Source organism: Desmodus rotundus, chromosome 4, assembly GCF_022682495.2.
Source record: "Desmodus rotundus isolate HL8 chromosome 4, HLdesRot8A.1, whole genome shotgun sequence".
Classification (NCBI taxonomy): Eukaryota; Metazoa; Chordata; class Mammalia; order Chiroptera; family Phyllostomidae; genus Desmodus; species Desmodus rotundus.
This window is the reverse complement of record NC_071390.1, coordinates 114,605,835-114,629,387: the sequence shown is the minus strand read 5'-3', so window position 1 is coordinate 114,629,387 and position 23,553 is coordinate 114,605,835. Positions and strand designations below refer to the sequence as shown.

The 23,553-nt window shown below is 45.2% G+C and overlaps 1 protein-coding gene across 5 annotated transcripts in view; it reads left to right on the top strand.

Annotated features, from left to right (window-relative positions):
* CAMK1D (calcium/calmodulin dependent protein kinase ID) overlaps window positions 1-23,553 on the top strand; it is a 456,788-nt gene that overhangs the window by 182,169 nt on the left and 251,066 nt on the right. For 3 of the 5 annotated variants that reach the window (XM_053922113.2, XM_045186220.2, XM_024580282.3), the window contains exon 2: window positions 18,111-18,242. Coding sequence is in view for 2 of the 5 variants with exons in the window: in XM_045186220.2 (XP_045042155.2) it covers window positions 18,111-18,242 (132 nt within the window). In the remaining 3 variants the exon portion in view is untranslated. Of the gene's footprint in view, window positions 1-13,767; window positions 13,786-13,877; window positions 13,897-18,110; window positions 18,243-23,553 lie in introns of those variants that run through there. The other 2 variants (XM_053922114.2, XM_053922115.1) reach the window with 2 other exon arrangements.

Below are 23,553 nucleotides of genomic sequence, written 5' to 3'. Positions count from 1 at the left end.
GGTTCTTTGTATTTAATTCTATCACCATTAGCAAGAACTTCTGTCCTCAGGATTACAACTTGACTCCTGGAGATCCAGCCATCATGTCCTTATTCCAGAAGAAAAGGAAGGGCAAGGAACAAAAGAGTGTGCCTCCTGCCAAATCAACAACACCCTTTAAAGAGTTCTTCTTTAACTGTAGAAGCTACAGTGACTTGTTTGTATTTATTCTGTGTTTTCTGGGCCGTGGTATTTGTGGATCCAGTTTCTCTAAAGACACAAGAGCAGGAACTTTATTCTCTTCTTTCGTCATTAGTGACTGACTGACTGACCTCTGGTGAGTGATCGGTCCTCCTCATGAGAGTGGCCAAGACGTCTTCTGTGAAATCAGTTCAAAGAAATGATAAGGCCAGGAGTAAAAGTTAAAACACTTTGACCAAGATCCAGAGGTCATTCTGAGGGCCACCAGGCCTCTTTGGTTGCATTGTAACACTGTTGGTTGGTCATGCAGACTGAACCTGGTCAAGGCTCTCCCTTCCTGAGGTCCAAGTTTCCTCTAGAAAATTCCCATTCCTCAAAGGTTACTCACATACCTCTGCTTTGCAAAGATTCAGTGCTCAGTGTTGACTAGGAAAGTTGTGTTCTATTTCCTCTGAGTTCTTGTAATGTTTTGTGACTGTTTTGTTTCAGGGTCTTTCAACTCATCAAAATAATTAACGTTTACTGATCACATTAAGGAGTGAGTATATAATTTCCGTCTTTTCATTTAATCCTCACAACACCCCAGGAGCTACGTGGTGTCACTGTCACCATTGTACTGAGGAGGACACGGGTTCTTAGACAGAATGCAAAGTGCTCCAGATGCTGCTGGGAATGAAAGTTGGGCCCGTTAATAATTATGCTGGATGTTGTGCATGAGCTGGGACTGTACTAGTGAAGTGGGGACCTAGGGCCTCTTTCCTCATATGCCCCCCAACTCTTTCTTTGGTTACATTAAAAGAGTCATTAAATATTTCAACTTTATCAAAATATACAAAAAAAATACATGAACAAACTATCATGTGCACACCACCCAGATTGGCCAAGTGTTGATTTCCATTTTGCCACATTTGCTTCAGATCCTCCGAAAAAATGTTATGGATACAGGGTACAATTATGGATGCGCATCCCATTTCCGTCACCTTTCTGCAATCACCCTGTGCCGGAAGTGCTGTGCATTTTTGGGGGTGTCTTTATACATTTATGCATTCATATATACTGCATGGCCCAACAATGCAGGGCTTGGTGTTACTGGTGTGTGTGTGTGTTTATAGAGCGACACCAGTGGAATCAATACTGTAGATATCATTTAGTGACCTGCTTTTTATCACACATCCTTACATTTTCAAGATTTATCTCTGTTAATACATGGAGACTCATCATTTAATTTACTGCAGTGTATTCCACTGAATGACTATAGCTTACTTTTCTTGTTTGGGAGGTTTATATTCCTCTAGATAAGCTAGAATATTACATCTTTCTGGATAAATACCCATACGTCTAACTCGTTCTTCTCAATAGCCATACAGTAGCCCATAGGATGGCTGTACCATGCCATCAACATGGAACAACATGGAAATTCATGTTGTTTTCATTATTTTCCATTTTTATAGTGCCACAATAAGTGTCTTTATACACATCACTGTTCTAAAGTGAAATTTCACAGGGATAGCCAGATTTACTCCCAAAAATACTGTGGCAATTTATAGGCAGCCAGTTTCCCACATAAACTGACCGTTTCCCAACCTGATGGAGAGAGAGCTATCCTGCCGTGGTTTTATTTTGTGTTTTCTGGATGATCAGGGTGGCGCAGTACCAGTTAACATGTTCATTGGCCATTCTGTGAACTGGGTGTTTGTATCCTTGCCCACACTGGTTTGCAGGACCAGAGCACCTCCACTGGGCATGGTTTCTGTGAACAGAGCACCCTGGAGTTGGGCGTGTGGCAGCCTTAAGGCGAAATCCTCGGTGTCATAGGATGGTTGTGACTCTTTGTCGTATGTGTTGCAATCATTTCTCCATCCCCACCCCTCTTTTTTTTTTCTTTTTTACTTTGCTTACAGTATCTTTTACTATACTCCACTTCTTTTATTTGTACATTTTCTTTTTTCAGATATGATCTTAGGGTTTTCTTGGACATTTTCTTTTTTCAGATATGATCTTAGGGTTTTATCGCTTAGGAAAGTTCATTTATGTATGCCTTTCAATTACTTTCTCCTAAATATTTCTAACACTTTTACTATACTTGTCTTTAACCTGGAACTGTAAGCACCCGGCTGCTTGTTATTACAGCATGGCTAAGGCACTGGAACTTAATCACTAAACGTCATTTGCTTGGGTGCTGTATTAGATCGGGCGCTCTGCTGACAAACAGTGATGTGACATATTTTCTCATCATTTCATTTTTAAAATTTACACTTTGATTTTTTTTTTCAAATAAGATGATGCTTACAGAATAAAGAAGGCACAGCCAGCTTATGGCTGTTCACAGTGGGGAGGGAGACCCGGACTAGTGTTTTTGTTTAAAAGTCAAGCAAAGAAGCAGGGTCACGTAATTGTCCCTGATGTTTATCCTCAGGAAAGATGCCAGTCCGGAAGCATCCTGGAGACTGATAGCTGATCTGCTCCGTTCTGCAGCGCTGTCATTTATGAGATGTGTTGGTGGGGGAGAAAGGGAGGCAGCAGTGGTGAGAGGAAGGGAGCTCGTCTGGCTGCTGCTTGTGAGGTGGATCTCATTTAGTGGTGAAACAGTTTGTGGATCCAGTTGCTATTTTTAAGCACACTTTTCAGAAACATCAAAGTATGTGGCAAATGAAAACAAAGTTAAATCATTTTACTGTTACATTTGTGTATGTGTGTGTGTGGTTTAGATAAATTTCCATAAGCACCTTGGGTTGCTATATGAGATGATTTTTGCCATTACGCAGATGAAGTGCCAGCTCCAGGCCGGCTCTGAGGAGGTACAGGCCAGTTGTGAGGTGTCCCGCAGATCTGGGTGCGATGCGGAATCGCACACAGCCAGTGCCGTGCAGAAGACACGCTGGCGACACAGTGTGGGAATTGGAGCTGGCTGATGCTCGAATTCGAGTCTACCTTCACGGTGGGGCCTGAGAGCAGGCCTGGAGCGCTCATCTCTGTGCCTTTTATCTGAGGCAGAAGCTGGAGCATCATCTCCATCTTGCAGGTGGCAAAGCTGAGGCAAGAAGAGGCGGGGTCTCAGCAGCTTCATGGGATCATTCAGGGGAAAATAAAAGGCCCTATTACTGCTTTTTGAGGAACTTTGACTAAATCAGCATCAGTTCTGCTTTTCAGGGGGCATGAGAGTGATTAGTTAATTTAGGTAAAATGGGGGCTTTTGTGAAGCCAATGCTGGGCTTGAGTCTTAATTTTTATCTATCTATCTATCTATCTATCTGTCTGTCTCTCTCACACAGAAGAAAAAAGTGTTCTGCAACTAGTGTATTCTCACATCACTCAGCAACTGCCCCTCACCCCCACTCCAGACCTACCAAATCCTTGCCATGGCCAGGGGGCATTGATACTCTGGGTTTCCTGGACTTTGTTTTCTCCTTCCTTCACATAGTTCCAGGCACCCTGGCTATCTGTCCTTCTCTTACCAAGCCAGGGCCCCCGCCAGCCCAGGGCCTTTTACTTAGTGGTCTTTCCCTCCTGAAAAAGTGTCCCAGACATGCTCAGGGCTTTCTTCCTCGTTCCATTCAATTCCGAGCAAAGAGGCCTGCCCTGGCCACCCATCTGCAGATGCACATGCCATTTTTTCCTTTGTCTTTTCCTTGTTTCTTGCTTTTACTGACCCCTGACATGTATTTCTTTATAGTCTTCCTTCGTCCTCACTGGCATGGGAGCTTCTGGGGGCAGAAAGCATGTTCCCTTTACATCTGTCCTCAGGGCTTGGCATGTGAGAGTGCTCACTGCACCTCTGCTGACTAAGCAGCCAGAGTTCCTTCCCCGCTGCCAGCTCACTGGGACAGCAGCAAGGCAGGGGGCCCTTGCTGCTGTCCCTCGCCACCTCCAGGAAGCAGAGTGAAGTGAATGTACCATGGACAGGGGTCAGCAACAGCTGGTAGTTCAGGTTTCCTTGAAAGTGAAGTTCATCTTCACAGGGCAAGAGCTAACTGAGGTTTAAAATATGTTTGTTTCCATTGTCATTAAGGACTTCCTGCTGAGCAGGTGTGCATGTCACCACATGGCATGGTCCCAGGAAAGTCTTGGGTTTTAGAGGAGATGTCAGTAGTCTGTCCCTTAACCCAAAGGAATGGCACAAGCACCTGAGTGGGATGGTTTGGGGAGATATCTCTGGGCAGTCAGGCCTTGTGGAGCTTCCCCACTCACCCTGCCCTGGGAAACCCCGCTGTTTGGGGGTTGCCCATGCTTTACTCTTCACATATCTCAGCAGCCCAGCCCTGAACGCTGCAGTGTCAGGGAGCGAGAACCATGGGGCTTCTAACGGATGCAGTCCGCCTTGCATGGGGAGAAAAAGAGATGTGCAGCTGAGCCAACAGTGCCCTTCTCTGCCCTGACAGGAGAAGCCAAGAGCCTGTGCCTGGTGGCCTCTGTGGGGATCAGAGCATCAGGCCACCAATCCTGTCATTTGAGACTGGTGAGGGCTGGTGGAGGCAGAGTAGCCCCTACATTCATTTCCATCGTGTCTGTGATGGGTCATAACTTTCATGTACCATATGTTCGGACTATAAGACGCACCATCCCCAGCCAAATTTGGGAGGAAAAGGGGGGTGCGTCTTATAGTCCGAATGTAGCTTACCTGGCTCGCTTGAGGGGGAGGGGCGGCGGTGGAGCAGGTGTTTTTTTTCCTATTTTCCAACTCTAAAACCTAGGTGCATCTTATGGTCCAAAACATACGGTAATTGAGAGAAGCTCAGTGAACAGTATCCCCTTGCTCCTGGCCTTCATTTTGCATGCAGTGGTATCTCAGTAAATAGCTTTTGTGTTTGTGGGTAACCACTAGGCTGACTTATTGTGATTTTCCGCCAGAAATAATGTTATAATCAGTATCTCAGAGCAAATTGATTAGTAGTTTGTGTGTGCGTGATCTGAATGGTGAATAAAGCTTTATACCTTATACCAAGGCACTAATGCCCAGGGACGTGTGAACTTTCCTTTTCTTTCGGCTGAGACAGTGTTAACGTGATTATGTTGTAGGAAATGGGAGACCTTGTCAATTGTGCTGGAAGATCGTGTCACCTCTATTAATGAGGAAATGAATAATGAGACGTGGGCAGTTTACAAAGAGAAGCAATTAACAGGTGGGGCAACAGAAGGGTCAATCTTGAGTCTACTGAGTTTTTATACTTTTGAAAAGAGTGAAAGTTACTATGTAGAAAGTTAAGACATAAAGAAAATAATCAGGGGGCCTAATTGGATTGCTTGATAGGAGTGCCTTAGGAACACAAACAGAGGTCCAAATAAAAACCCTTCAGTCTCCTGTAACGGAGGGTGTGGGCTCTTGAAGTAGGAGGAAAGAGAACCTTCAGCCTTCAGCCCTCAGGACTGTGTGCGCAGGCGCACTCAGAAACTTAGACGCAAGCCCAAGCTGTGGGGGCTCCATTTGTGGGCTTTCTGGTTGAGAAAGTTTCCATGAATTTACCCATCATAGCCCAGATTGCCATCGACACAGTCCAGGTGAGGATTTGGATATTTTTTTTTTGAGAAATACAGTGAGAAAAGCCCATGTACCCTACCCACTCTTAGTTCCCCTGAATTATAGAAGTAACTACATCTGGACAGGTGGCAGCATTTAAAAATGGAAAGGCCTGACTTTGGCATCAAACTAGGGTTATAAGGACAGTTTATCATCTTGTTATCAAAATTTTTAATCTTTTTGAACTTCAGTTTTCTCAGTTGTAAAATGGGAATAATGTTACTATGTAGGGTTATTGGTAGAATTATAGAATGATTGGCGACTATTTTAAAAATAAGCTCTAATAAGACTTTCCTAAGTGGTTTAGATGATAATGGTGATGATTATTTAGGTTAGGGAAGCTTCATTCTTTGCCAATACTCTGTCTTCCTGGTTCTGGTTCTCTGTACATACACAAGGAAGCACGGAATCATTGCATGCTGGCCCAGTTCTTTCTGCAGCCTTGTGTGTGGAACTGTCCAGAACACGGCCCGGTGATGAAGAGATGTGTGGGGCATTCCATCCTTTTAGTGTCAGAGACTCAACCTATTACAAAGCAATCACTTACGTAAGAAGAAAGAAGGGAATTTTCAAGGGGAAAACATAGCAAGTATCTTTTGTATTGCTCATAGGAAAACCATTTACTATAAATGAGTTTTTGCATGGCAAAGCTGTGTCCCTCTGCCAGGGAGCACCCTTACCTGTTTCTGCTGAAGATGATGTAGAACACAAAGAATTACCTACTACATATTTGACTGGATCAAGAATCCCACATGGTAATCAGCTTTGTTCATTTCCCTCATTTGTTCAAAACCTCATCCCTTCTCACTGCCTGCTGCACTGACAGTCTGCCACCTGACGTGTACAGCGGCCACGGGGCGATCCCAGGCCACCTTTCCGGGGGCACAGTTCCATCAATCCCTCACACCTGGGCTGGGATCCCAGTGCTTCCAGGCACTGGCTTTGAGATTTGGACAAGTTCTGGAACCTTGATGAGGTCAGTTTCTTCATCTGCAAGATAGGGATCAATACTAATAATACAGATTTGTATCTGTATTAATTTCTTATTGCTGCAGTAACAAATGACCACACCCTTGGTGGATTAAGCCAGCACAAATGTATTATCTTACGGCTCCAGTCAGAAGTTCAGAAGTGGGTCTTACGGGGCTAAAGTCAAGAGGCTGGCAGGCGGTGCTCCTGCTGGAGGCTCCAGGGAAGAGCCCGTTCTCTGCCTTTGCAAGCTTCTAGAGGCTGCCTGCCTCCCTTAGCTTGTGGCCTCCTCGGGCAACGGCATCACTCTGACTGCTGCTGGCCTCCCATCTCCTTCTCCGACTCTGGGCCTCCTGCCTCTAATAAGGTCCCTCGTGGTTACCTTGGGCCCACCTGAATAATCCAGGAGACTCTCGCCGTACTCAAACCCTTAACCTAGTCGTAGCTGTGAGATATAAAGGCAATAAGGAACTAACCTTCACAGATTCCGGGGACTAAGACATGGACATCTTCGGGGGCCGTTATTCTGTCTGCCACAGTATTCTGCAGTGTCGTGAATATAAGTGATGTGTTTTATACATACACACACACACACACACACAATATGTCCTTAGCATTGTGTTGTACACAATAAACCAATCCTCCCACACTCCTCTCACGTGTGTAGAATCAGACAGGGCCTGGCTCTGGAATGGGTTCTGTTTTTGTCAAATTGCCTTTGTTGATATTTCCCTATTGTTTTCATCTGTTGACATACACTTATCCTTTCATTTCAAGTTCCCATTCTTGGTTGGGAATTTGAAAGTTTGGTGTTATTTTTGAACGATCTCTATGAAGAAAAGTTTTTCTTCAAAACTATTGAGAGCATTATGCTAAATGAAATAAGCCAGGTGGTGAAAGACAAATACCATATGATCTCACCTTTAACAGGAATCTAACCAACAAAACAAACAAACAAGCAAAATATAACCAAAGACACTGAAACTGAGAAAAGGCCGACAGTGACCAGAGGGGAGAGGGGAGGAAATTTCAGGGGAAAAGGGTGAAGGGTTTGTAGGAACAATTATAAAGGACACATGGACAATAATGGGGGGTGGGATAAGGAGGGCTGGGGGTTAGGCTGGGATGGGGGGAAAAGGCAGAGAACTGTACTTGAATAACAATAAAACTAGGGAAGAAAAAAAAAGAATAAACCAGATTAATTTCTGTTTAAAAAACAACACAAAAAACTATTCAATTTCTTGTGTGGGGAAGGTGTCCAGGCTAATTGTGAGCCAAGTTGAGAGGGCTTGGTTGCCAGAGCGCACCAGTCCTATTTAGACGGGTATTGCAGACAGCACATGCCATGAACTTGGCTGTAGGGTGGGAATGTTACTGAGATTTCATTAGGAGGGTATCAATCCAGCTAGAACATTTAGTACAAGGCTTAAATTAGCCAGAGAGTGATTTTGCATAGATGTTTATTGATCATCCTCTTTCCTTTCCCCCAAATTGCTTCACATCATTAAGTAACTTTTAATGGAAAAACAGCTGATGTACATAGTAAAATGGGTAAAAATTAAGTCTCCCAAGCAGCCTCCCTGCAGGCTTCCCCCTGGAGGCAGCGGTGTTCTCTGCGTGTGTCATGCAAGCGGGAAGATAATAGGCACTTCGTTCTGCACATTTATTTTTTCACTTAACAATATATCTTGGGGATAATTCCATATTAGCAGACATTAATCTGATTCATTATTTTAAATGACTGTGTAGTTATTCATTGCAATTTTAGATTTTAATTTAACTTAACCAGCTCCCTATTGATGGATATTTATGATATTTTCAGTTTTGCTATTTCAAATTTTCATTGATTTTTTTTACCTGATTATGATGGGCCTTCTATTTTCTTTATGTAGATACAGCCAAACGTCCCTTTAATGTAGCAATTATTATTACAATAATGACTCTAGGGTTTTGTGAGGGTTTTTTGATGAGGGAGCTTGAAAGGCTAATTAGAGTACACCGATGTTGGCATAGAGCTCAAAAGCATTTTCTTTCAAGGTACCTGTTGATATACTTGCCCTGAACAAGAGTTAGAATAAGCTTAAAAGAGTGCTTAAAATCAGGGCCTTTCAGAGGCTCCCAGCAAGTGGGCTTGGCCACGTGAAGGGTAGCCAGCTGGGATTCATCATAGATATCCACCCAGCTTCACAATGATGGGTTTATTCACCACGTGGCAAAGATGTCCTCCAGCCCCTCCAAACTCTGTGTATTTGGTGTTAGGAGGACAATGGACCTTCATAGCAGTCACAGGAGAAAGGGACACGAGGTTCTGATAGGTCTGGATCCCTGCTGTAAGGGATGGGAGTGAGGAAGGGGAGGGTCATCCTAGAGAGCCGCCCATGCGGGGAGAATCCTTGTCAAACGGAAGATCTGTGAGAAGTACCACTGGGAGGTGTGCACAGTTGAAGACAGCTGGAGAACCCACGGGGAGTTCCGGTTTCATTCAAGTCACTACCCTGGTCATCCAGGTCAACTGTACCCTTGCACAGATGCATATACAACCCACGCAGACACTTTATGTGTCCTTTAGTGTTATTAGCCTTTTAGTTGTGGCGACAAGGAGACTGTAACCCCAAGAGAACTGAATCTTTTATCCTGCCACCACCTCCCCAAACCAGGCTTTTATTAATGCTTCCTCTTGGTGTGCTAAGAAAAAATGACTGACGCTTGGGTGTCAGATCAGCCTTGTACAAGTGACTGGAGAAGAGCAGAGGTAAAATATGGGACCTTGTTAGAGAAGTGAAGGGGAAAATGTTGTGCTATTAAACGAAGCCCGTTCTTTAGAAGGTGGCAGTATGCGTTCACTTGGAATTTATTTGCCTTCCGTGTTTGGATCATTGAAGCAATTAACAGGAATGATTCAGCACCACAGAAAAATCTTAAGAAACCAAAGATGCCACATGCAGTGACGGGGCTGGTGTTTTGAAGCCTTCCCCTGTGACAAGCGTTGTCACTCCCAAACCTGCTCCAGCGGTTTCAGACATAGGGATGTATGTGGAATGAGAGTTGATCTGGGCAGAAAGTCAGGCTGAGTGTGTGAATATTTAAAAACACCCCATCATGATTTTTGAATCTTTTATACAAGGTTGCTAGTCATTGTGGAATTTACCAGTTGAAGAGAAAGATGGAATTTTTTGAGTGAAAACAAAATAGATATTTTTAGTAGGACTCTCCCTATTCCAATGCATAACTTAAGGATGTGTCTCTCATTTGAACTGGAGGGTGAAGCATGGGTCCAAATTAATAAAAGCCTGAGTTAAAAGTTATTTTTAAGAAATGAAATTTTAATACTTTAACTGAACATACTGCTTACTGTATAATTGTCAAGTAGAGGGTTTTAGAAGATGCGCGGTAATGATTAGAAGTTATATTTAGATAGGATACCAATTTCCATGCACACATATTTGTTCTTGAAACATGGGAAAGCAAAATTGTTTTTGCTTGTTTGCTTGGCAGAACATTATTTTTCAGATTAGGCGTGGCTCTCTTTTACGGTGAGCTAAATGAGCACTACAGGATGCCATTAGTGGCATGTCAATTAGCGAAGGTGTTAAACTGAAGATCCCACCAGAAGGAGTTGATGTCGCTTCTAGAATTGCCTAATTTCTGCCCGGAGAGTTGCTTAGACATCGAGACCATTCGGCTTCACACCCGTGGTTGTTACCCGTTTGCATTCTGTGGGGTCAGTGAGACTGTTGCCTGGGTTAGCAGACAGACTCTCCTATTTTAGGGACTGATTCCTCTCTGGAACAATAGGTCTCAAAGGCACCTGTTCATTTCTTTATTATCTAAAACCAAATATCACCAACTTTGTTTTTTAATTCAGGTTTTTTTCCCCAACCAGGCCTTTAATATTGTCCTGGTGTGACACTGGGGAAAATAGTATGCTTAGTGGAAAAGAACATTTTAATTTATGGTCCAAGAACTGGGAGTAATGTGTTGGCCCGGTTGCCCAGCACAGTAATGGTGATCCGCTAGAGGCAATGTCATTATTAAAGTTAATAACACGATCAATCTGATTTGTATGTAGAATGACTAAAAAGCTCAAAAAGGCAATGATCCAGTAATAGCTGACTCCAAGCTAATAGGGCAGATCGTTTCAGCACCATCTGATTATTTCTTGGTCTAATTTGGGATGGATATAATTTTCTGAGCGATCAGTTACTATCATGAATCAAAAAGACAACTCTGGAATTCCTGATTCTTGTTGAAAATTAGGGGTATCTTTTTTTCAGTGAAATTGGATGGACATTTGTGGAGCACCTAAAATGTGCGCATCACAGTAGGTTGTTAGAGGCTAAATGTTTGTGTGTCTGTGATTGAATTTCTCTTTTATAAGAAAATAATTTGCTTTTGAATTATGTGCACTTAGAGGCACCAGCCCATGTACCACTAATTTTAGATGCTATCTGATATTTTTCTTAGCTTCAGGTTAAAGATCATTAGAAACTGGGAAAGCAGAATCCACAGATCCTTGTTTTTGCTTTTTTGTGATAATAATTGGTAGTGAGCAGGTGGTTAGCTAGCACATCTTTGGGCTTGGCATAGCTCTGAGTTTTGATCTCAATATATGCAGCGGATCTGGAGGTAAGGTACTCAGAATAGCTCTAGGATTTTTTAACAACTAGAAGGTAAATGTCTATCTTTAGTTCCAAAGCCCTTAAATGTCTGTTTTTAGCCAAGGTGTTCTCAGGGCACATGGCTTTTGTGCTGCTTGCTCAAGGAACTTGGGAGTATAAGGAATTCCCAGAGCATGTTCCCACTTCTTTTCTTTGCCTCCCATTGGTCAGTTGGAGCTGCGTTGTTTCACTCCTGGAGGACTGGGTTCTACCCCCAGGGTGGGCTCTGTGCCATGGAGGGTCTGTCACTGCCGTGCCAGGATTCCATTCTTCAGACCACCTAGATAGAACAAAACAAAACAGCCTTTTTCTTTTTACAACCATAATTTATAAAGTTAAAGTAAAAAGCAGCTATCTAGAATTCTTTAGTCAGTATAGAAAATATGACCATTTTCCTTGAATCTTGAAAATTCAGCTCTCTAAAGATTGTTTATTTTGTCCTGACTGGTGTGGCTCATTGGGCTGGGCATTGTTCCCCAAACTGAAAGGCTGCAGGTTTGATTCCTGGTCAGGGCACATCCCTGGGTTGCAGGCGGCCAGGCTCCCAGTAGAGGGTGTGTGAGAGGTAACTAATGGATGTTTCTCCCGTACATCAATGTTTCTGTACCTCTCTTTCTCCCTCCCCCCTTCTAAAAAGTAAATAAAATCTTTAACAAAAAAAGTTCTTTAAAAAAAAAAGATCATTTATTTCTTCCTGGGTACCTAGAGGAAGCTGCCTCAGTGTAAGCTGCCTCCAGGTGATGATTTGATTTTCTTGGAAATGTGGAAGAAAAAGGGGAAGGATTCAACTTTTATTATTTGTACAGCTTATCTTTGGGAGCCAAAAATATGTATTTAGCATTTCAAGAATAGCTTTTTGTTTGACCTTTTCAGTAATTTGTCATAGATTTAATTTGGATGGAAACTTGGTGGGTGTTTTTATTTTAAATGGAATAATATTTTTCTTTAGAAATCAAAGATTATGTCACAACTTGAAAGATGCAATTTTCAAAACACCAGAATTTTATTTTTCTCATGATTATGTGTTTTCTAAAGTCTACATAAAAATCTGACCTCTCCTCTTTCCCAACAAATTTTACTCACTTAACAAAGATGAAGGTTTATGAGGAGAAATGTCATATCATAAATTCACAAATTTAACATTTTTACCAGTCAAGACCAGTGGACAGTGGGTTACCGAAACTGCAGAAAGCGAAGCCATGGGTAAGAGGGGAGCACTGTGTATCATTTCCTTTGCGGGTCTGCAACACAGGGGGATATGGAAAGCGAGGTGGAGAGTCAGAGGAGAGCCCCAAATAATGGTGATCGTTAGATCTGCCTTGGGTAGCAGGTGGTGCAAGTATCAGTAGGTGTGGAGACACAGGAAGCAATGATTTAGGGCTCCGACTCTCACGCAGGCAGGCTCAGAAAGGACCACGATGGAATGCGTATGTGGGTTCACGTAGGTGTAAGCCAAGTGTGTGGGACTCAGAATAAGGGCCTCATGCTCTCTGGTTGGGAAGTGGTTGAACAAGCCTTCAAAGAGAAGAAAATATACCAGCTGAGCCCTTTAAAATATAAATGGCATTTTTCCAAACAGAAAGAAATGGGAATAGTGTTCCAGGAAGGAGGAGGTAGGCAGGACTTGAATGAAGGCCAATGGTACAAAAGGGCATGGGAGTGTTTAGGAACTGCCAGTTGACTGATGTGGTCGGGTGGAGGAGATGTGTGTATGGTGCGGTGGGGTGTTCGTGTTGGGGAAGGTGGCCCCAGTGGTAGATGAGCTCACAAGTGTGGGGTCCATTTGGGAAGAACTTTGATTGCCATGGGTAACTTGCAAAGGAGTTAAAACTTTATCCCCTGTAGATGTGAAACCTCAAAGTTTTAAGTTGGGTGGTAACATAATCAGATCTTTGCAGTCACAGGTCGGAGACAGCAGGTGAGAGGTGGGCTTGCTGGGGGCAGAGGAGCCAGAAGAGAGCCGTGGAAGTAGCCCAGAGTGAAATAACTGGAAGCACAACCAGAACAGTGGTATAAGGATGGAACATACAGGCATTTGAGAGTCTTTAACAGAAGACCTGAATATACTTGATGATGGAAATGGGAGAGAGGACTGAAATAGGGTGCTAGGCTGCGTTTACTGGATCAGTAGAAATGAGAGAGAATAGGGGAGACAGAATTTTTGAGATGAAGCCACTGTTTTTCTTTTGTTTTGGTTATGGTGCTCTTGAGAGGCTAGTCAGGAGATTTATCTAGAAAGACCCAGTAGGCAGTTGGAAAGATGAGATTTGTACATGAGAGAGATTAAAATTTCAATAAAGGTTAAGGGGCCTTGAGGAGATAGGTGGAAACTGGAAGCAGCAGATTTTCCAGGTGGAGAATATAGAGTAGGATGAACAGAGGGTAGAGCGTGCAACCTTGGAGATCATTGACGTTTGACAGGAGGAAGAGGAGCAGGTGAAGATGGAGAGACAATGGTGGAAGGTGAGAACTATGCCATAGAACCCAGAAGAAGAGAGAGTTTTACAAAGGAGGCCAAGACCCTCACAGGCCACCCAAAGACCGATAGGATGAGCGCAAGAAGAAGCCACTGGAGTGAGTAGTTGGGAGGCCCCACCACTAGAGGCCCAGGTCTCCTGATTCCAGTCAAGCGGTGGGGAGGGGGAAGTCAGACTGCAGAGAGCAGGAGGCCTGGGCGCCAGGTGGGAGCTGGCCACCCCCAGGCTGCCATTTCAAGATACAAGTGCGATTCAGTCTGGCTGGAAGGCTCTAGCGTTCCACTTTAAATACACACTGCTTGTACTCCACAGATGATAGAGTGAAACTTGCTTTGACCTCTTTGTACTTTAAAACTTTGTAATTCTCTGTCCCAGTTTATGTTCCTAGGGAATTTGTGGTTTTTTGAGGGGGGGTTGTCTGAAAGTTTTATGGGCTCTCGTGCAATTTTTCTTGCATGTCTTCCTGCCACCAGCCTCCTTGCAGCCTACCTCCCCGAGAGACGTGTGGACGCACACACCATTTTGTTGTGTAATTACACTGAAAGTGCCCAAACTCTTCATTCATGAGTTTCTGTTTCTGATGTTTTTAATTAGCTTTCCTGGAACAGGGAAGCTTCTTCAAGTGATTTCTATTTATTGCAAGAACAATAACAATTTATGCTAATCTTATACCCCTTAAGAAGACCAGAGAGCTTTGTCTTTGGAAAGCTTGAAGAAGGTAAAGGAACATCGTTTGGCTAAATGAGGAAGCAGGTGGGTTTGCCCACTCAGGGAGGTGGCAGCTCCCCAAACGCAGCCCGACCCTCCATCTCTGGCACCTTCCAGGCTTGTGAGGCAGGCCCCCAGCCAGCAGTGTGTGTCAGTCCAGCTCAGTGCTTTGAAAAGACCTCGGAGGGTTGTGAGACCTAAATACTCGTTTCTGTCCGTCACTACCCGTGTGACTGAGCCTCAGTGTCTTCATCTGTGAAATGGAGCGGATGGGAACTTCCTTACACTTCCTGAGGTGGTTGAATCAAGTTAGTTTATATAGGCCAAAGCAGTTTGTCAGTATTGAGTGGTACATAATGTCTGCCTCCCTAGAATTATTCATAGAATTTCTTTCTCCTTTAGGGAAGTAATGAATAAAAGGTTTATCAGATTTTTCCAGTGTGTCTATCCTCAGGTAATGCCATTTAGTAGAGCCAGGCAGACTTTTTATTTATTTTTCTTTTTTATTGTGATAATATATGTATATCTAACATAAAATGTACCATTTTGGCCACTTTTGAATGTGCAGTTCAGTGGCACTGAGTACATTCACATTGTTGTGAAGCCATCCTCACCATCCTTTTCCAAAATTGTGTATCTTCCCAAGGAGACTCCGTACCCAGTAAACACTAACTCCCCTTCCCCAGCCCCTGGTAACCACCATTCTTCTTTCTGTGAATTTGGCTTCCCTAAGTACCTCATATACTTGGGATTATACACTGTTTGATTCCAGCCTATTTCACTTAGTATAAGGTCTTCAGGGTTCATTGATGATGTAACCCTATATCAGAATTCCACTTATGGCTGAATATTCCATGGTGTGTCTATACATGCATCTGTCTTTTCATCCATTACTGGGTATTTGGGTTGTTTCCACCTTTCGGCTATGGTGAATGTGCCGATAGGAATGTGGGCATAGATATATCTGTGTTGAGTTCCTGCTTTCAGTTTTGTTGGGTTGTATCCCAAAGTAGAATTGCAGGTTGACTTTCAGTCTGAGATGGTGGGACTTTATAACTTTTATAGCCTTTGTGAGTGTACTCAGTAACTGTTGTGGAGACTCCTGGAGTCACGAGGGGCACCTTTAGCCCTTGGGGGCCCGCCCTGGGCCCTTTCCCAGGTGCCTCACTGTCAAGCCCCCAGATGCTTAGCTCATGAAGCCTTTATGGACCTATGCTCATTGTCTTGTCCTCACCTCGGGGTCACAGACAGTCCATCCCTCCTAAAGTCAGGGACTTGAACCAGGACTGTCTTAGCTTGACCTCAGCTTCCTGTGGCAGCCAGTGGCACCGGATCTGGTGGTGACCTCTAGTCCCCTGTCTAGTATGTCACGGTCAGAGGGTAGATTCACATAGAAACCTCACTTCCCACTCGGGGGAGAATGACCCACACAACAAGGAAGCACTTTTCCCTTATGGGCTCCTGATAGCTACAGCTAAGCACGGGACATCTCTGCACTGGCCATGGTCAGTTACTTTCATATTGATCCCGGGAGGCAGGAGCGTGGGCGGGTGCAGAAGGGGTCTGCCAGCAGTTGTGCGTCCATGCTCTGGCAGCTCGGCTGCCACTGCCAAAGGGCTTCTCCACCTTCTGGAAAATGGGCGTAGTAAACCCAGCAGACTCAGGAGAGAAATCACCGTGATGACGTCAGCGTCAGGGGCCTGAGGGGCAAACAGGGGACCTGAAAATGAATGCACGGGGTCCTCAGCCATGGTGTTGGAATCGTGGTCTCTCCTCACTGATCTCTCTGACGTCGTGGTGGTCCCACCTCCCGGAGCGAGAGGGAGCACGTCTGTAGTCATCGGCAGTTGCTTCCCTGTGAGAACCCTCCCTGATTTTGAGATGAATCCATCTGGGTCTGTCCCTGAGACAGAAGCCAAGGGGAGGGACAGCTCCCGGGTTGGGGGACTCCCTGACATTGAGTGAATTGGTCTTTTTGAGCAAAAGCCGTCGGCAGTAACCAAGTGTTACTGGGAATGTCCTATTCCGTACATCACTCTGATAAATCTGTTGTGGGTTTTCATGTATTGATATTTCATAATCGCTCTCCTGGTGGGTTCCATGTGAGGTGTGAGGAACTGTGAGGGGAGAATCCTGCTTGGCTGGTAATTTGTGACTTTGGGCAGAACGTCTTAGTTCTGGCATTTTCCATTTTGTTCTCTTGTGCAATGCCCATCCTCTGCCGCTCAGTTTTATGTAATTAGATCCAGACCTTGAAGACAGACGGACTTCTCTCACGGGAGTCTGTGTTCCGGTAGGAATGCTGTTCCAAACATGCAGTTAATGGTACTGAATGGAGTGAATTCCTCTCACTGGAAAGGATTTAAAAAATATCTATTTGTCTTCCTTTGGTCCATGACAGATGCATATCCCTTCAAATGGGAAAGGAGAGGGAGGGAAAAGTACATTGTCCTAGCTTTGGCATCTTTGTGATGTTGGCTAAAGAACAAAAGCCCCTGAGGCATTGGTATTGGGAGGACATTGGTCTTTCCAGTGGTTTCTTTCGATGCAGGAGGGGCTGTCTCTCATTGTAACTGTGTGGAAGCCACGTTTAGTGTCTCTCTGAGGATAGAAGAGAAAGTATGGGGCAGAATGACTCAGCGGCTTGCAGTTTTCATGGGCCCATGTGCGCAGATCCAAGTCGCTGAGATCTGGAGTGGACAATGGAGGAGTCTGCTTTTGTTTCAAAGTCATTGAGGGTGTGTTGCCCCCAACCCGAGTGTGGCTCCCAGGCTCTGCCTGCTGGCAAATACAGGATGTGGTGGCGGGGAGGTGGGGGTGGGGCAAAGATGGCCACTAAGGCCCTGGCTCCAGGGCTCACTGACCACTGGGGCCTCTTCGGAGAAATGGGCTGTCCAGCCTCGAGTCCTGGTTACATTGTCAGCTTGTTGCCCTGCCCTTGCAGAGATAAATTTCTGTTTCCAGGCAGGAGAGTCTCTCCCAGTCAGCACTTCATCTCTGTGTTTGTTTGTTTGTTTTGTTTAATGAAGAAGCGAGCCCCGTTATTGAAGACTTGCCTGCCCCTCCCCGCCAGTTAGTTAGCCCCATGTCAATGCCACGGGTTGCGCCGATTCACATTTTAGTTACATCCTTACGTAGCTGCGAGAACTAATTAAGTGTTTGAGAAGTGCTCTTAAATTTTCTTGGGGTGAAAAGGCCTGTGAGGGATCTAGTCATTTTAGTGTGAGTTCTGGTCCACTTGGAGTGGGGGTGCAGACGGCTCAAATGTGCACAGTCTGTCTTGTAGGAACCTTGCTGGGAGCTTCTCTGCTTGTTCCCAAGTGACTGCAAAGTATTGTCCTACAGGGGGGCAGGTGGCACAGGGAGGCAGCCAACCCCCGCGGACATCCGCGTGCCCCTCTGCATGAGGGCACATGTCCGAGTGTGTGCTCGTTTACTTAAAGAAGTTTGGTCGGGAGTGATGCCGGATAATAAAGTACCAGTAATGCTGAGGTACTGGTGTTGCCATTATCGCTCAAACTTTGGGAGTGGGATTAGAGGGGCCGTTGTGGAGCCCCACACTCCTGAACCTAAACCGCTCTTTTTCTCTCTCTCTCTTCACAGCGGGGCATTTTCTGAAGTGGTCTTAGCCGAAGAGAAGGCAACTGGAAAGCTCTTTGCGGTGAAGTGCATTCCCAAGAAGGCGCTGAAGGGCAAAGAAAGCAGCATAGAGAATGAAATAGCCGTGCTCAGAAAGTAAGTGCCAGGAGGCACCGCCTTCTTCCCTGACAGCCCTGGGGTTATCTGTGGTCCCTAATCCATGGGAGGGAGGAGGCCGTGGGTGCTGGCCTCCCAGAGTTCAAAGAGGGCGATCAGAACACCAGCCAGCAGGAGAGGGTGGGCTCTGTTAATGATGGCTGGTGCTCATGGAGTGCGTTCAGAGCAATTCTCAACTATGCGTCCATGTCTTATAATGTTTGCAGCAGTGGTTTGAGGTAGTTATTATTATTTTTTTCCTAATGTCACAGCCCTCAAATAGACTTGGTTTTGAACTAAGACCCTGACACTCATTCTAGCAGGTGACCTTGGGCCAGGTACTGAGCTCTGAGCCTCCTCTGTCAAATGAAGTTAATCATATCTCTACATGTGGTCTCAGGATTAAGGAGATAGTGCTCTACCAGTGTTTGCAAAGCACTTTCAACAGCTCCTGCTACATAGTAAGTGCTCACTAAAGGGTGGCTGCCATCAGCACTGCTACTGGTATCATTATTACCTTTGTTGCTTTATTTTATAATGAGGAGATGAAGCTCAGAGAACAGAGTCACTTGTTCAATGCCTTACAGAGCCTGGAATGCCAACCCCACCAGTGTTATTTCCACACTGACTGGTCTTTCATCTGCCATGCACGTGGCACCCAGAAAGTCCCATAGAGTTCACTGTGTGTGTGCGTGTAAGTGCTTTACCTCTTCACTGACTTTTATTTTTGTTCCCCATGTGGAATAGAACCGAATCCAAATCTCAGCCTTAGTATAATGGCACACACAGGACCATTCCAATGTGTCTGGCCACCCCCCCCGACGATGACCTCCCATTACTGTGGTGTCCATTGGGGTCACGCCCTTCCCTGTGTCTCATAGGGTTTGGGGGAACAAACCCTTATATGGTACCTGCTTTTCCCTGTTTGGAGTTGTATCTGAGTATTGTGCTGTGAAATTTTTAAGAACTTCTATTAATAAAAGATGTTAGAAATATCCTTGAAATTTTTGGGATTTGGAACGAACTTAGAGCAAGAATCCTGTCCAGATAAGCAAAATGGAATGGGAACAAGCCTTGTAGGGCCTTAAAACAAAATGTCACGCCCATACATTCTTCCCGAGTAACCCAGCCACCCCCCACTTCTGTCTCAGGGACCAGCAGTGCCCCGTGCACGCTGCTTTGCTGCCGTCGTTACAAGCCCGGCACCACCAAGGTGGTCGGGAGGGAGAGTCCATCCTGATCCGCATTGTGTGCGATGTGTGTTCCCAAACACATGGGGCTGAACAGCTCTGTAGTGTAGGGTTTCACTTATTTGTTTGGTTGTGTAGATGGTTTCTAGCTTTCCTGGGTTGTCTACTTGAGATGCAAAGAGTTTCAGATTGTCTGAGGATTGCGTGAGATGATTCTGTGGAAGAAAATTGGGGGAAACAAATTACATTAGCATCAAGCAGGAAAACGCTATGTTAATGAAGCATTTATTTAAATTTTCCAGTATGAGATCAACACTTGGAGAAGAGGGTGTTTGCTAGGTATTAGGTTGCTGCCCCGTTGCAGATATTTGCCATTTTAGGTGGAATTCTAGATGTGGGCCCAGAGCCTTCCAGAGGCTCTGCTTTGGGCACAGGGACTGCCCACTGCTGAACCGAGATGCTGCCCTTATTTTTATATGACTCCTTCCCTGGCTGAGGAGCCACAAATCCAGGGAAGCCAGTGTGATTTTTCATCTGCACGGGCAGGGGACGTGGAGGTAGACTTCAGGCATTGTGCTGGTTATGCTAGTCATTCTGCTTTAGTTAGTGTCTCTGCCCCGTGTCTCCCTCAAATAGTCATCTCTGCCAGGGAGAGGGGTTTAAACAGCGAGGCCAGGGACTGTGAATAACTCATTTCCATAGTTTCACACTGTCAGCTTTTGAAATATCTTGAAACATGACCCCTTCTTTTAGGAATACAGAACAAAGAAATGAGATAAGAAGGTGTTATATCTCCAGGACTGATTTTTTTTTTTTTTGGTCCTTTTACAAATAACTTAGAAGTGGAATAAGAGGTAATTGCACATCATAAGTAGCCAAAAGCAAAGGATATGAGGTGTAAAGAAATGGTTTGGGAACCACTGTTAGAATGCCTTCATTGGAACCTTCATTCATTTAACCAATATTTATTAAATTCCTGTGCATCAGCAGCCTTGCTAGGCACAGAGGTTAAAAGGTAAGATACAATTCTTGTCCTCCAGCAGCTCATGGCTGTTAGTCAGGAAGTGTGATGGCGTAGATGCTGTGAGCGAAGTTTGATTAGGGGCTCTGGGGCAGGGCTGCCCAGCTTTTTCTTTGGGGTGGGGATTGAGGAAGGGTTTTGAGGCAGGCCCAGAAAATGAGAGGCTTTAATATTTTGCTGGGGGTGGAAAGGCAGAGGGACATTCCGCCAGAAGGAACAGTGCAGATAAGGAGATGGGAGGCAGTTGGTGTGCCGGGAACTCCAGGTAGCTCACCAGACTGGAGCAGGGGGTTCAGGGTGAGGCATGGGAGACCTGAGGTTGGAGAGATCAGACTGCGGGGCTTGTATGCCCCACTTTGGGCCCTAACTGTCATTCTGTAGACAGTAGGGAGCCAGCGAAAGGTTTTAAGGAGATGGGTAATGCGATCAGAATTCTTTCATAAAGATTACTGTGGCAGAACATAGGACGATGGATTGCAGGGGTCAAGACTCAGCACAGGGGAGCAGTTAGGAGGGAACTGGGATAGTCTGGGAAGCAGCACATCTGCATAGGAGCTTGGGTTGGGATAAGAGAGACAAATATGAGTGTGTGCACCAAATGGAATCTCTAGGACTTAAGGATTTGGAAGGAGTGGGGAGATGGTTGAGGGGAGATAGGATTCTAAAATAACCACCAGGTTTCTGGGTGGGTAACTGGGTGGATAACGACCTTTTTAAACTGAGTTAAAACATGCAGGAACAGGAGGGCCGGTGATGAGTTCCGATGGAGACATGCTGAGTTTGAGGCCTTTAAGATGCCGAGTTGGAGATGACCAGTTGACTATGGAGGCCCGGAACTCAGCTGTGATCCAGGCTTGCTACATGTTCAAATTTTCTGGAACAACACACAAAAAGTATTTAGTATTTTCCATAACTAAATCATTGTAGATAAAGCCCCAGAGACCTGCCTTGTTCCAAATTCTGCCATATACCCTGGTCATTTGTATATTTCTGTGTTATTTTTCATCCAAGTAGGCCCATCTGAGAGACTGCTTGCTGTTTTATGTGCTGAATTTATTGCAGAGTGAGAGATTTATGTATTGGATTAAAGTAATGGAGCTAATATATCCGTAAGGATATCTTCATACTTGTTCTGAAAATAGCTCTAAAATGAATCTTCGTCTTGATCAGTAGACATTAAACCAAGCTCAGAGGAAGGTGAAAGCAGCAAGCGTTGTGGAGGGCAGGTGCCGTGCAGCAGAGCTGCCGTCTGCCCTGGGCATTCGAGGGGCAGGACGTGGATGATTCAGCACAAGCGTTCCCCAGCGGAGTGGGCAGCTCTGGTCCCAGGGATGGGGTGTTTTGTGCATTAGGGACTGTCACATTATCAGGGTCATGTACCCTAGTTAAATTATAGAGCTTACAGTTTCTGTGCTATTATTTACTTACAGGGCAGACGCTATCCAAATCTAATTTCAAGGAAGCACATACAGCATTTTTTAGAGAACTAGAAAGGCAAATGTATAAATAAACAGTCTGCATTTAAGTGAGAGATGAAGAGAGAAAGAGATGCATAAAGCTGGAAAATGGGGGCTGAGAGAACTAACACAAGTGGATCTAGAGTAGCCCTTTTCCTAATAGTTGGGGAAACTGAGGCTCAGCCTGGTTAAAGAGGCACTGTCTGCATGGAACATGGCACCAGAATTCAACTCTGTTCTGATGGTTACCTTGGAGGCGCAGAGATGATCTCGCCCAGGAAAGGGGCCTGGGTAGGAACTGCTCTTAAATTGCGTGTTCTCCTCTATCTGGACACACAGGGCTCTCAGTGGGTGGTCTCTGCCTTCTTCTCTCTGAGTCAGTGGTTCTCAGCCCCAGTTGCATATTAAAACCATCAGAGCATCCCGATGCCCAGGACCCCATCCTAAACCTGTTGAGGTAGTTGGAGGTTCTGGTGGGCATCGGAAATTTTACCAAGCAACCCCTCCCCCCGACAGTGATTCTAACATGTGGCCAAATCAGTGTTGAGATCAGCTGCTCTGGGGTCCTTGCCTCCTGGTCTCACCCCCAGGGGGCAGAGCCTCTCTTCATGTGTCCAGGAGTGTGGAAAGATGTGCACGCACACAAACACACCAGATGTGTTTTCTTTAGGTGAGAGGTTCCCACTTAGGGGAGCTGGATTTCATTGTCAGAGGAGGGATTGGTCTGCACCCACCATCCCATCAGACTGGAGCAGATACCTGCCACTGGCTGGGTTCAAGAGCTAGAACCTGGCTCTTTGAGGCTGGTGTTGGGGTTGGTCAAGTCAGCATGACCAGGTGCTGAGCCGCTATCAGGAGGGGAGCAGGGCTGCTGAAGGTAGCTGATGCCAAGGCCTAGGAGTTCCGTTGGCTAGGGTCGGCAGGAGGTGTGGTGGGTTGGGCCTACTGGAGGGAGAGTCAATCAAACACCTTAACTAGGTAAGAACAGGACTTCAGAGGCCTGGGTGTCCTTGCAGTAGGGACTTGGTTCTCTGGTTTTCTTAGACTAGACAGACAAGCTTCTCTTGGGGCAGATGCACTAGAACAGGGGTGTCAAACTTATTTTCACAGGGGGCCTCATCAGCCTTGTGGTTGCCTTCAAAGAGCCGAATGTAATTTCAGTTCCTTAACTGTTAAGGAGTAGTTACATTTACACAGTCCTAAAATTATTTCGGCCCTTTGAAGGCAACCTTGAGGCTGATATGGCCCCCCGTGAAAATGAGTTTGACACCCCCGTATAGAGGGAAGGCAGCTTTAGGACCTGAAGAAGAAGACGGCTGGTTTTGTGTTAAGTAACAGCCTCCAGAGAATGACTTCCCTGTAGATTAATTCATTTAAATCTGGCTTGCTTCTGCTCTCTCAGCGTTGTTCTGATGGCAAGCTGGTCCTGTTCTCTTGTCGAGATCACTGCCAAGTGCCAGTTTATTGTGAGTGTTAGAGAAACATAGGCTTCAATAGAAATTCATCGATTCAGGGTGAACAAAACCACTTTTTCAATGACTGAAAATGGCTGAGCTGGTAAAGCCGATGCGTGAGTTTCTTAGGCACCAATACAGCTTTTTAAGGATCTGTCTGATCTGCCTAGAAGATGGTGTTCTGACTTA